Source organism: Glandiceps talaboti, chromosome 23, assembly GCF_964340395.1.
Source record: "Glandiceps talaboti chromosome 23, keGlaTala1.1, whole genome shotgun sequence".
NCBI lineage: Eukaryota > Metazoa > Hemichordata > Enteropneusta > Spengelidae > Glandiceps > Glandiceps talaboti.
The window spans coordinates 10,631,440-10,646,439 of NC_135571.1; the positions used below are offsets into that span (position 1 = coordinate 10,631,440).

General features: G+C 36.6%; 2 protein-coding genes across 2 annotated transcripts in view; both read right to left on the reverse strand.

Annotated features, from left to right (window-relative positions):
- LOC144452619 (uncharacterized) overlaps positions 1 to 11,380 on the reverse strand; it is a 15,333-nt gene extending 3,953 nt beyond the window's left edge. The window contains exons 1-8 of the mRNA XM_078143742.1: positions 11,331 to 11,380; positions 7,579 to 7,668; positions 6,536 to 7,174; positions 5,237 to 5,896; positions 3,929 to 4,561; positions 2,984 to 3,004; positions 1,942 to 1,971; positions 285 to 314 (exon numbers count right to left, since the gene is read on the reverse strand). Of these exons, the coding sequence (XP_077999868.1) occupies positions 285 to 314; positions 1,942 to 1,971; positions 2,984 to 3,004; positions 3,929 to 4,561; positions 5,237 to 5,896; positions 6,536 to 7,174; positions 7,579 to 7,633 (2,068 nt within the window). The 5' untranslated portion in view covers positions 7,634 to 7,668; positions 11,331 to 11,380. The remainder of the gene's footprint in view (positions 1 to 284; positions 315 to 1,941; positions 1,972 to 2,983; positions 3,005 to 3,928; positions 4,562 to 5,236; positions 5,897 to 6,535; positions 7,175 to 7,578; positions 7,669 to 11,330) is intronic.
- A 1,443-nt stretch (positions 11,381 to 12,823) lies between these two features.
- Positions 12,824 to 15,000, reverse strand: part of LOC144452718 (solute carrier family 28 member 3-like) — a 7,187-nt gene continuing 5,010 nt past the window's right edge. Inside the window, exons 8-10 of the mRNA XM_078143863.1 lie at positions 14,336 to 14,512; positions 13,174 to 13,354; positions 12,824 to 12,852 (exon numbers count right to left, since the gene is read on the reverse strand). Coding sequence (XP_077999989.1) covers positions 12,824 to 12,852; positions 13,174 to 13,354; positions 14,336 to 14,512 — 387 coding nt within the window. The remainder of the gene's footprint in view (positions 12,853 to 13,173; positions 13,355 to 14,335; positions 14,513 to 15,000) is intronic.

Consider the following 15,000-nt stretch of genomic DNA (forward strand, 5'->3'; position numbering starts at 1 on the left):
TGTGTGTGCGTGCATGCATGCATGCATGCATGCATGTATGTATGTATGTATGTATGTATGTATGTACGTATGTATGTATGTACATGTATGTATGTATGTGCGTATGTATGTATGTGTGTATGTATGTATGTATGTATGTATGTATGTATGTATGTATGTGTGTGTCTATATATACATTTTACATATATTGATTTAATACTAATGTCATTATTGTATTAAAGATGAAGTATAGACAGCAAATTCCTTCAATCTAAATTTGATAGATATGAATATATAATACTCACGTGGCAGTGTTGTTGGTGCAACTGTTGTGGCTGTAAGGTAATGTTGTAAGAAATTGTTACATTAACAATGTCAGGTATTTCATAATTGAAATGTGTGTGTGTGTGTGTGTATGTATGTGTGTGTGTGTGTGTCTGTATACATGTATGTATGTATGCATGTATGTATGTATGTATGTATGTATGTATGTATGTATGTATATGTATGTATGTATATACATTTTACATATATTGAGTTAATATATTTAAGTGAGATCAGAACTTGATAACTATTTCCCTGTGAACTCGTGCTAATGTTACATGTATGTGATTACAATTTGTTCATGGATTATTCATAGAACTTCTTCTCCATTTTGATACAAATACTGCTACTACGAAACGAGGGTGACTACAGACTTTCAATTCAGTGGAACAATGTTCTTATGTTTTACACAAACTTTTTTCTGTTAAAAATAAAAGCTAAATACAAACACTGGTAACGTGCAAGCATATAAAATTATACATTACATTTGAACACAAAGTAGCAACACTGATGAGACAATGAAGATTTAAACACAAAACCTTTTCTTTGAGTTCACAGTGAGATAAAATGTATCATTTTATGTACCAGTGCCTATCAGTGCCTGCATTTGGCTTATGTCAATCAGAACAAAAACATTGCATTAGATGCAAAAATCTCACGCTGCCTAATTGAAACTCTATAGTCACTCTAATTTGGTAGTAAACAACACCATGCTGCCTAATTGAAACTCTATAGTCACTCTGGTTTGGTAGTAACACCGCAGTGTCTAATTGAAACTCTATAGTCACTCTGGTTTGGTAGTAACACTGTACTGCCTAATTGAAACTCTATAGTCACTCTGGTTTGGTAGTAACATCGTACTGTCTAATTGAAACTCTATAGTCACTCTGGTTTGGTAGTAACATCGCACTGTCTAATTGAAACTCTATAGTCACTCTGGTTTGGTAGTAACATTGTACTGCCTAATTGAAACTCTATAGTTACTCTGGTTTGGTAGTAACATTGTACTGTCTAATTGAAACGCTATAGTCACTCTGGTTTGGTAGTTACATCGCACTGTCTAATTAAAACTATAGTCACTCTGGTTTGGTAGTAACATCGTACTGTCTAATTGAAACTCTATAGTTACTCTGGTTTGGTAGTAACATCGTACTGTCTAATTGAAACTCTATAGTCACTCTAGTTTGGTAGTAACACCGTACTGCCTAATTGAAACTCTATAGTCACTTTGGTTTGGTAGTAACATCGTACTGTCTAATTGAAACGCTATAGTCACTCTGGTTTGGTAGTAACATCGCACTGTCTAATTGAAACTCTATAGTCACTCTGGTTTGGTAGTAACATCGCACTGTCTAATTGAAACTCTATAGTCACTCTGGTTTGGTAGTAACATCGCACTGTCTAATTGAAACTCTATAGTCACTCTGGTTTGGTAGTAACATCGCACTGTCTAATTGAAACTCTATAGTTACTCTGGTTTGGTAGTAACATTGTGCTGTCTAATTGAAACTCTATAGTCTCTCTGGTTCGGTAGTAGGTTTGCCAACAGAGTTTTGGAAATTTGAAATTTACATACAATTGTGTAAGTATAAAGTATTGCCAGAATCAAACCTTGCAGACAGATATTGTTATACTCACGTGGCAAAGTTGTTGGTGCTTCTGTTGTGGCTGGAATGAAATGTGGAATAAATATTCTGATGTGTCACAGACGAAAAATAAGGACTGGTTTGCAATAATGACTTACAAAATATAACAATGCTATTGAAAATTCTTTAAGTTATTTATCTACTAATGCCTTTGTCAATGATGTGGAATGTCTACTATATACTTATGTACTTGTAATTATGAAATTAATGATTTCAAATATGAATTAAAGCTAATGCCTTTAAAAAAAAACCCAGTAACATTGTTTTAATAAAAGAATAAGAAACATGGACAATTGCTTTAAAGGGGAAAACCACTCCAGGAAATAAAAGACATTTTTATAAAATATTGGTTCTGGAGTCTGGACACCTACAATTTGGTTCTGGACAGTCATGTCATGATTTTACATCACCTACAATTTCTTGTAATTTCAGAGAAACATCAAGTTGATCTTGTGTCTTTATATAGGGTATCTTTGCTGTGGGCCACATTGTCTCATCATGATAGGAGCAAGAAACGATTATTTATGATTGAAAAATGAATATTCATGAGATGTTTACACTAAAGGGAATAAGCACTCATAAGTCATGAATATCATGTTACATGCAAATTTACCAATGTCTTTTTAACGACTTCTCCTGCTCATATAGTGAAGTGAACAGCAGTTGCTATAATTGTAGTAGCAATGTATCATAATGCACAGAAGTAATGAATGTGTCCATATTCACCTATTTTTTGTATGCTCATTTGCATACACAGCTGGTAACTATTTTGGTATGAACGTGTCATTTACACATTATATGACAAGTAAAAAATTTAATGCTAGTAGGCAACCAAAATTTGAATGAAAAAACAAAATAATGGTGACAGTAGTAAAGCGAGTTCCAAAAACAATTTAGAACAAATCAATAAACGAAAATGAGTAGAACTTTTTGTACTTCAGAAGGGTCAAAATAAAGCCATGCAAAAACCATGAGTGTTGTCTTTTAAGAGCAGAAACATATCTTAGTAGATGATACAGTATGGTGTTACTCACGTTCTACAGTCGTTGGTGGCGCTGTGACAAAACAAAATAATGCACCATGAGACATTCACAGCACACAAATTGTTTTACAGTGCAATTAAATGACGAGGCCAATCAATATTCATTTATGTTAATATTATGCAAATGTTATGTACATTTGGTGTATTGATTTTGCCACTATCTATATGCTATGTTTTTATATACTCAATCGTACTATGGATGTCTCAGGATAAACTAATCCTAGGTCACTTAAGGGGTCCATAAGTCTTCCCTAGGGTAAAGCAAAATGGTGGATAATATGGCCTTGATTACCTCTGTCAATATGCAAATCCTAAATTTGGTTTACAAAATAGGGATGAGGATTACTATAGGCTGGTAGTTTCGTTAAGCCACGGACAACTAACTAGACTAACTAACCACAGACAACTAACACAGTTAAACTGTGTTAGTTGTCTGTGGTTAAGCTAGCATGTGCCGTTGATTGATTGATTGAGTGATTGATTGATTGGTTGGTTGGTTGGTTGGTTGGTTGGTTGGTTTACATATGTGGGGCTTTATCTCTTTTAGGTGACACAAATATCACTTGAACAGGTATACCTGCATTTACAATATTTTGTTTACTACGATCTGAAAATAAACACCTCTAAGGACAGGGATACCTAGTCTTCGTGTGTGTGGTGAGGTATAGCAAACCACAGAGTTAGAATTTGTACTGGTGTACAGTTTGTAATACATGTATATTTATTTACTGTTTATTGAGAGAGAGAGAGAGAGAGAGAGAGAGAGAGAGAGAGAGAGAGAGAGAGAGAGAGAGAGAGAGAGAGAGAGAGAGAGAGAGAGAGAGAGAGAGAGAGAGAGAGAGAGAGAGAGAGAGAGAGAGAGAGAGAGAGAGAGAGAGAGAGAGAGAGAGAGAGAGAGAGACGACCACATTCATTTACGAACAGAAAGACTGCTTACCTTCGCCAATTTTACATTTTGCTTCGGCAACTTGCACTTCTGCAACTGATAATTCTTTGTTGTAAACTTGCATACATGTGATCATGCCCCTGTAGTACCGCCCATCTCCTATACGTGCTCCCATTCTTGCTTCGTACTGTGTGGCTATTGTGGTCACCCCTATATTCATGGTCTGAACAACGTTGCCGTTCAGCCACAGCTTTGCCTCACCCGTGTTGTAGTTGTAAGAAGCACCTACAAAGTTCCAAGCATTTTGTGTCAACACATTTACGGCCAAGTATGTGGTGAAAGACAGATTACGTCTCACAAACCTGGCGAAGTGTTGAGTTGGTGCAGTCTGCCACATATGAGCTCCCCAACCATCTCGCTTGAAGTTGAAAATTGGACCAGAACTTCCAGTGGGATAAATGTATGCCAGGAGTGTGATGGAATATTGTGTGTCGTAAGCACCGTTGTTGGGAAATTCGATGTACGAGTTAGCATTCCCTGCAAAGTTGTAAGCTCCAGTTCTTGTGCCTTGGGCATCGGCTACAAGGGATGCACCAACTGTCGAACCATGGTTACCATTTCCCGATGTATCTTGTAGGTTGAAGTCTTTATCCAGAGGCCAAAATGCAACTAGACCGGATGTCTCTAAAAGTGAACGAAATTAAAGATAGGAAATTGATAAGCATACTTAAAATTATATTACCAAGATCATTATAGAGTTTAAAGTACACACTTCGTAGCTTCTCTGTGTTTTGCTTACTGTAACAGTAAGACAAAATGCAACCTTTAGGGTAAACCGTGACTTGGAACGAATTTAGGAGAAAACTAGTTGTAGTGATGGGTCTTACATACATAATTACAAGATTTGATTGGTAAGACTAAAGTGAAACAGGAATTCCCCATTACAAACTGTTTAGCCTGAAATAGATCTAGAATGTTGCTTTACCCAGAAAATCTTATGAGCATTCTTACATTTTATGCATCTGTTGTGATAAAGCATCATGCTAGTTGGTATGATTTAATTGCTACAGACGAGGAAATGTAGTAATAGAGGCAAGATTGTTGTCGAGCCAGGCGACCGTCTCTTTCAAGGTAGCTGGCTTTTTTTATCAGACGACACATTGAGGCGTTCTACAAGAGATATGTGCAGAATAGTAAACTTATAAACCACTTGCAACAAATATACAGTTACGTGACAAATTAATAATTATAAGCTACCAGATTCATGTGCTCAAAGGGAGCTATGCTAAATAGGAAAATTTTCAAACAGTAACCAACTGAAATATTACTAGTCAACTGACAAGTTATGCCAACATTTACCTTCAATGACTTCAGTAGGAGTAGGCTCAACTCCAATGTTACACTTTGCTTCTGCTTCTATCATTTCAGCAGGTGTCAATTCTTGATCATAAACTTGCATACATGTGATCATGCCACTGTAGTACCGCCCATCTCCTATACGTGCCCCCATTCTGGCTTCGTACTGTGTGGCTATCGTAGTCACCCCTATGTTCATGGTCTGAACAACGTTACCGTTCAGCCACAGCTTTGCCTCACCCGTGTTGTAGTTGTAAGAAGCACCTACAAAGTTCCAAGCATTTTGTGTCAACACATTTACGGCCAAGGCTGTGGTGAAAGACAGACCACGTCTCACAAACCTGGCGAAGTGTTGAGTTGGTGCAGTCTGCCACATATGAGCTCCCCAACCATCTCGTTTGAAGTTGAAAATTGGACCAGAACTTCCAGTGGGATAAATGTATGCTAGGAGGGTGATTGAATATTGTGTGTCGTAAGCACCGTTGTTGGGAAATTCGATATACGAGTTAGCATTCCCTGCAAAGTTGTAAGCTCCAGTTCTTGTGCCTTGGGCATTGGCTACAAGAGATGCACCAACTGTCGAACCATGGTTACCATTTCCCGATGTATCTTGTAGGTTGAAGTCTTTATCCAGAGGCCAAAAGGCAACGAGACTGGGTGTCTCTAAAAGTGAATGAAATTAAAGATAGGAAATTTATAATACAACCAAGGTCATTGCAGTGTCTAAAGTACACACTGCTCAGCTTCTTTGTGTTTTCCTTACTCTAACAGTTAGACTGAACCGTGACTCGGAAGGAATTCAAAAGAAAACTAGTTGTGATGATGTGTCTTACGTACATATAATTCTAAGATTTGATTGGTAGGACTAAAGTGAAAGAGGAATTCTCTAATACAAACTGTTTAGCCTGAAATAGATCTAGAATGTTGCTTAACCCCACAAAATCTTATGAGCATTCTTACATTTTATGTATCTGTTGCGATAAAACACCATACTAGTTGGTAAGATTTTATTGCTACAGACGAGGAAATGTAGTAATAGTGGCACGATTGTTGTCGAGCAGACGACCCTCTCTTTCAAGGTAGCTGGCTTTTATTATCAGACGACATATTGAGGCGTTCTACAAGGGATATGTGCAGAATAGTAAACTTATAAACCAATTTCAACAAATATACAATTACGTGACAAATTAATAAGCTACCAGATTCATGTACTCAAAGGGAGCTATGCTAAATAGGAAAAATTTTCAAACAGTAACCAACAGAAATATTACTAGTCAACTGACAAGTTATGCCAACATTTACCTTCAACGATTCCAATGTTACACTTTGCTTCTGCTTCTATCATTTCAGCAGGTGTCAATTCTTGATTATAAACTTGCATACATGTGATCATGCCCCTGTAGTACCGCCCATCTCCTATACGTGCTCCCATTCTTGCTTCGTACTGTGTGGCTATTGTGGTCACCCCTATGTTCATGGTCTGAACAACGTTACCGTTCAGCCACAGCTTTGCCTCACCCGTGTTGTAGTTGTAAGAAGCACCTACAAAGTTCCAAGCATTTTGTGTCAACACATTTACGGCCAAGGCTGTGGTGAAAGACAGATTACGTCTCACAAACCTGGCGAAGTGTTGAGTTGGTGCAGTCTGCCACATATGAGCTCCCCAACCATCTCGCTTGAAGTTGAAAATTGGACCAGAATTTCCAGTGGGATAAATGTATGCCAGGAGTGTGATGGAATATTGTGTGTCGTAAGCGCCGTTGTTGGGAAATTCGATATACGAGTTACCATTCCCGGCAAAGTTGTAAGCTCCAGTTCTTGTGCCTTGGGCATCGGCTACAAGGGATGCACCAACTGCCGCACCATGGTTACCATTTCCCGATGTATCTTGTAGGTTGAAGTCTTTATCCAGAGGCCAAAATGCAACTAGGTTTGCACTTTCTGAAAAAAATATAACGAATAAAAATATATAATAGATTACGAGTCTGCTAGAACTATTAGAATAGTAATCAGATACATTAAAACCCCACATACCATCATACTGTGTAAATTCATACATACAAACATACATACATACATACACACACACACATACATACATACATACATACACACACACACACATACATACATAAATACATACATACATACATACATACATACATACATACATACATACATACATACACACACACATACACACACACACATACATACATACATACATACATACATACATACATACATACATACATCACAAGTGCAAATACTTGTATGCAGAGTATGCGACACTTGCACACAATCGTCGTGGGGTTCTGTCATAATATTTGTAATGTGAAACGTACCTGTAATGTATACAAAAATTGACAAGACACATACTAATGTCTTGATATTTATCATTGTTGCAACAGTCCTTCTTGTAATATGTCAAGAAGCTGGGGAAAGAGATGAAAAGGGTATGTAATAATGAAAATTCGCAACCTTAATAGATCTTAATTTCAGCCAAGACCCCCCTTCCCCCCCCCCATGGCTTTGAGTGTTTTTTACTTTCCACATACTTTTTCACGATGTTACATGTATTGTGAATCAATTCAATTTTTTCAGACTACCGTGAGGACTTTGATAACATTGACAGAGTTTGTGGATTTTGTCTGTCTGTCTGTCTGTCTGTCTGTCTGTCTGTCTGTCTGTCTGTCTGTCTGTCTGTAATTACTTCGTCTACGTCGTATTTGTAGTAGTGATTTGGATTTCAGAAAAAGGTCTGCTGAATTTTGCACGTACTTCCATCAACGTGGTTATCCTATGTCTGTTACCAACGCGGCTTTACATAAAGTATCATCTTTGTCTAGGGAAGCTTGTATCAAATCACATGATCAGAGGAGTAACAACAATCGTCCCATACTAGCTCTTACATACCATCCCTTTTCAACTAGAGTTAAAAACATAATATACAAGCATTTTAATATCTTACGTTCTAATAGGGTTACCAATTCATTGTTTCCTGCAGTACCATTAACAGCTTGGCGTCGTGATACCAGTCTTAGAGATATGGTGGTACGTACAGAACAACGTGAATTGGAAGTTAATGCTGGTTCTTTTCCGTGCGATCGTACTCGATGTGGTACATGTCGTTTCATTATAAATACTAATCATGTTTTTGGCCCTAAGAACAGTGTGCCTGTTACAAGTAGATTTACTTGTATTAGTACTAATGTAGTGTATTGCATTACATGTCAAAAATGTGGTTTTCTATATATAGGTTCAACTGTACGTCGTCTTGGTGATCGTTTCGTGGAACATCTCCGTTTGACCAGACAAAAGAATCGTAACTATCCCGTATCTATGCATTTTATTACAAACGATCATAATGTATCAGATATGTCCATTTCAGGAATTTGTAAGGTTTCTGGTGATGAGAAAGCTTTGAGGTTGAAGGAAGAAGAAATCATTTTCCGTCTTGGAACGCTGGAACCCCTTGGAATTAATAGATTATTCTCGTCTTTCCCAATCTAATTATCATGATTATTGGGTATTTTTTTAAATTTCAGGCGTATTCTATTGGGTTCTATTAGGTGCGTGCGAATTTAAGAACTTATCCCACGGTTTTGTTCCATTATATTTAGAAATGTTCGGGTGTTCACCTGGCATTTCTCTGTCTCGCCAATTTTTCCTTTGAAAAAGAATATTTATTCGAAACGTCGGATTTAACAGCTATATATACGGACTGGTTTATTAGTTCCTTATGCATTTCTATGTATGTATGTATGTATGTATGTATGTATGTATGTATGTATGTGTCTGTCTGTGTGTATATATATGTATGTATGTATGTATGTATGTATGTATGTGTGTGTGTGTGTGTGTGTGTGTGTGTGTGTATGTATGTATGTATGTATGTATGTATGTATGCAAATCCTGTTTTCTCGTTTTTGTAACATCTGGCGATATTTCTGAACCCAACAAATACAAATATACTGGTATGTCAGACCATGCCAATATAGTACTTGTACTGAAACCCGTTTAACTGAGAATTTTTGTCTTTAAATATTCATGAATATCATTTTATTTTGTTGCAATAAATAGATTTTTTAGGATGTGTAAACGTTGCAATGTAATTTACTTTATCAAATGTTTCTGTGTTGATGGATTTGTGAAGGTCTATACTGTGTGCCCGTGTTTCCTGCATTGTACACGGACTCATAAAAGTGACGCTGACCTCATGATGGTCGATTATAACAGAACACTGGAAGACAAATTTATATTATTGAAAAAAAAAATTAAAAAACCATACAGTATTACTTAAGATTATTTATCATTTTTACAATAATTTCAGCCATGGCTTCACACAATGCACGTAAAAAAAATGTGATATCGAATAAACACAAGGATGAGAAACGGATACTTATTTTGAATTTTCAATCTATAAATCATCAACCTTGTTGTTTTGTATTTAAAAAAAAACAGTCTTGAGCAAAAGTGACAAAGTCCGTGTTTTTTTAATGTGTAACAAGTTTGTCATTGTTTGTATGTATGATAAAGATGTGTTTTGGAAACCTTTGATAAAACACGAGTAATAACAACGTCACGTCAAGTCCCCTTAAGTGTATGTTGTTTCTCCGTATATTTATTCATGGTGTCGTTTCAATAACTAGTCTACGAGTAAAGTCGGACTCGCACATTACGTTTCAATAACCTTATAATGATCAGTAATGAACTAAATTTCTTGCATATTAATTAGTCTTATTTGCATATTTTCTCAGTTTCTAAAATCCGATTTTGAATTTGATACTTAAACCTGATATCACGTAAATGCCCAAACATTTCATCAGCTTGGTAGATCAAATGATTTACAAAGGTTGCAGAAGCTGTAACTATGGAATTTGTCAAACTGACGAGGATCGCCGACCATGACATTGATAGCTCAATGTATTGTATGTTCTTTGCATGGAACTTGTCCAATTCCTGCTTCACACGGGCAGGCAAACGTATAACACAACAGTATTATTTTTCGCTGTTTGTATTACTATGTGACACACACTTTAAAACCAAGGTAAGATTACTTTTGAAATTAGGATGAAAAGTGTTACAATCCAAACTTTGATATCAGGTGGGAATGAAGGGTTAGGAAGCTATTACCCAGGAAATTGTTTGTTTTTTCCTTGAGTCAATTATTTTCCGGACGCTGTTTCATTTTTACTTTACACAGGATTCTACAGGAATGGATACGGAATAAACTGGGACCTGGCCCTTCAGAGATATTTCATAAATCTCATATTACCCAAATACTTCGAGTTTCCAAATCATTTTAGTAATGTAACGGAAAATGCCGTCAAATTTCTATTTTACTTTTCCCCAGATACTAGTAGTAGTCTCCCAAATTTTGGCTTAGGTGTTCGCCCAGCTGATCGCAATCGCTCACTCAGGTAATTATTTTACAAAAAAAGAACAGACGTGCGAGGTAATTAATTTCAATTATTAAAACAAAGATAAGTGATATAGCATGTATTATTATAAATCGTCTCCTACGTACTGGCCAATATATTAATCCTGTTATCACAAGTTCTGTGTCGAGCGTTATCCATTATTGACATGTACAACAGACAAACAAAATAAAGAACATGGTGTCAAGCCGGTTACTCGTCGTTGCCATTGCTGTAAAATTTTGTTATCTGCAGTTCTAAAGCGTAATTAAAATTGTCGATGTCCATACATTGTAGTATACTATACAAGCAAAATACGATTTGCCAATTTTGTCTCCGAAATTAGCTTTTAAGTTTCAATTTTATACATCAGATACCAAAAAGAAGACCAAAAAAATGGCTTGTTGTTCAAGTTTCGAAAAAGTACAGACTGAATAACAATATCACGCTCATCAACAAAAGTGATTCAGAGCATTTGGAAGCCAGGCAAATCATTTTAGGTAAAACATTCTCAGTAATATAATATTAACGAAAGGTGGAACATTCTCATATATCATAATCATACGAATGATCGATACCGAAAACATTTCCACTCTGTAAACCTTTGGAGTTCTATTGGTCTTTGTTTCATTCCTGAGAGATTGAAGAAGTTGACAAGTAAATCTTTCAGCACCTACCTTTTCAAACAAGAGATGTGTGTGTTTTCTCTGCTTGCTAGAAGAGGATTGTTCGATTTACCAGCACCACACATGTAGTGTTTTTCATTTATTCTAAAAATAGTCAATAGGGTGAGACCCTAATGTCAAACTGTATACTTACCAGCAAAAGTTACAATACCAAATTGGGAAATGGGAGAGGTCTTGCACGTATGTATGTATGTATATATGTATGTATGTATGTATGTATGTATGTATGTATGTATGTATGTATGTATGTATGTATGTGTGTATGTATGTTCGTGTGTATGTGTGCGTGTGTGTGTGTGTGTATGTATGTATGTATGTATGTATGTATGTATGTATGTATGTATGTGTGTGTGTGTATGTATGTATGTATGTATGTATGTATGTATGTATGTATGTATGCATGCATGCATGCATGCATGCATGCATGCATGTATGTATGTATGTATGTATGTATGTATGTATGTATGTATGTATGTATGTACGTCCCAGCAATTCTTACACATACTTATTTCATAAACAACAAATTTTCTTTTTAGCTTTTTACAATGTATTAAGTTATAATAACACATTTTGTCAGTGCTGATTGACATGGATTTTGCAAGTAGGAAGCCACGATAAAAAAATCATAAATTAAAAATCCCAAAATAAATTACCCAATCCTCGTCCATATGGCCATACGTCAGAGAACACACGAAATAGTTAAATATGCCTTTGATAGTTTTTTATTCATGCAATCATTTTATCATTTCCACCCTAATTTACACTTCAATATTCAATAGCGAACTTGCAAACCCGCCATGTTGAATGTTGCATCATGGGAAATATGGTAATAAATACCAATGAATTGGTATTGTAAACAATACTGTTACATACTTTGCAACCACGAATGATCAATTCATTGTTACCCTGACCATTATGGGAGGTTTTTTATCAATAGCTCCAGATTAGGTATTTCGATAACCACAGATAATCCCATAGTCCTTTGCGTCTGAGCATGCTCAGTCTTGATTGCAAGTTCCCTAATGAACAAGGACTTTTCTAGAATATAGGCTGAAGGTTATTGATGGTATTCCATATGTTTCTCAGATTCTTCATATCATATGTATCGCAATCTTGTCACATTGTGTGCACAATTAGACGTTATTCCCCAATATTTGTTTTTGTTCAGAGCCAAGCAAAATACGAGTGACCTAAGGGCCCTTGTCACTACGAGTCGTTAGACGAGTAGTGACAATCCTTAGGTCACGAGTACGAAAGAAGAACATTTTGAAGAATAACATAATTACACCAGCGCCAGTAATATCAAAGAAAAGTCGGGGAAAATAATGGCAATTTTGAACGTTTTGACTCATATTTCGAACACAGCAGAACCAGCTAGTGACACGTGTTGTGGTGACATAAATGCACGTTGTCGTGACGTAGAACGACCAGAGTATATATTCCATATTTTTTGTTCAACTGGGCTTGTGAATGGTATAATAACATCAAGTATCATAATCTTTGTACAGTAAACCTACAAAACAAGAATAGCACCATAAGATTCACTCCGGTCATTTTTACATCTTCCCGCCAAAAAGTTATGTGCATTTCAAGTGTTTCTGACTACCAACAGTAAGTGGATCCACATATGAGTTGCTATTACTCGGTGGATTGAAATTTACATAAATGACAATGTTTGTAGGACGCTGGCTCAACTTCTGAGAATGAAATATTTCATTTTCAATCAACTTTTTTTTCATTTTCAATTCATTATCGTTCTCTGAAAACATCACCAAGGCAACAAAGAAACACTGATACCAATCATACAGGACAAAAGAATGGCGATATCCCTTACCAGCAATGCACGCAGTCGAAAAGCATGTGCACGAACCAGCAATAAGTGCACGTGTGATGGTTTTAGATATATCAGGCTTCCTGTCTGGTACTAGTGATGATAGACAACCCATAACTATCCCCATACTGCTTATGTTATCAAATCCACAAAGAATATATGTCGCTATTACTTCTGAACGATTCTGAAATTTACAAAATAATGTTTTTGAAATGATTTTTTTACTCTGCCTACGACATTTCTTGTATCATCAACTAAATCGATGTGACGTTATTTTGTTTTTAGTAAGTCTTCGAGTTTGATTTGGAGTCGATATGGTCGGTCGATGGCTGAGTTGTAAGTGTCTAGGCCCTTCTCTGTAAACACTGCACTCTGGGGATAGGACCTGTTGTCAGCTAGGGTTAGATCTAAATTTAGCCAGATCGGTGTGATAGTCAGTCTGACCCGCAAACTTAAGTTTTCTACTGGTAGGCCTACTGTACGGTGGTAGGCTCCCATGTTAACAATTGCGCACTGCATGTACAAGTCACGTGCATATCAATTGACTCTCCGACTAGGGGACGACAATAGTTCAACGTGGCGAAAACGCAATTCTTTTAGTTTAGGGGTGGGGTGGGATGGGATGGGGTGCGTTGAACCACTTTAGTTATCATCCGTCAAAAACGATTTTATATTTAATGGAATTAGTTTTGTACCCATAAATACAAATATTGTCAAATGAAAATGTCGTCAAATCAAGAAATGAAAGAATTTTCGCTATATTGCCATCTTAGCTGAATATTCACAACTGTTCAAATACTTGTTTATACTGTTGTTGTTGTTGTTGTTGTTGTTGTTGTTGTTGTTGTTGTTGTTAGAAATTCACAAACAACAAGACAGCATTTTTTCTCACTATACAGTCTGGCTTTGTGTTCACAGTACTGCATACTAAATATTGATTTGAAATTGGTTGTGCTGTCTAAGACAATTATCAATTTGACCATTAACAGGTGGTGGGTGGGGGGTTTGACTCCTAACTAAAATAACTCAATTTTTATCCAACATTGAACAGCAATTGATTTCGCCCCTCATATTATGATAGTTATACATTATCATTTTTATTACGAGTTAATATTTCAATGAGTGAAAAGTCGATTCGACTATAGAAATGTGGACCCTAGCTTACCGATATGGATGGTTCCTCACCGATGTCACCATTGTTCATGATTTCAGCCAATCGAACATACGCAACGAATTCATTGATAAATAACTTTATTCCGATTAATTCAGCAACAATGTGACAGTCAGCCCACTCAACTCCGATGAGAAATGCCACTGGCATAAAAACATAGGAACATACCAACTACGGTAGAAGAAGAGTAAAGTGTGACGTCACAAACTGATATGAATGCATGATCCTTGAATATTACACGTGGTGCATGATGGGAGTTAATGTTTGCTCCACCATGCCGACGGTGTTCTATGCATAGTTGAAGGCTTGGATCATCGTCGTAAACCAATGTCCTCTTTACGGCAAAGCTACCTTATCGTCGTAAACCAATGTCCTCTTTACGGCAAAGCTACCTTATCGTCGTAAACCAATGTCCTCTTTACGGCAAAGTTACATTATCGTCGTAAACCAATGTCCTCTTTACGGCAAACCTACCTTATCGTAAACTAATGTCCTCTTTACGGCAAAGCTACCTTATCGTCGTAAACCAATGTCCTCTTTACGGCAAAGTTACCTTATCGTCGTAAACCAATGCCCTCTTTACGGCAAACCTACCTTATCGTAAACTAATGTCCTCTTTACGGCAAAGATACCTTATCGTCGTAAACCAATGCCCTCTT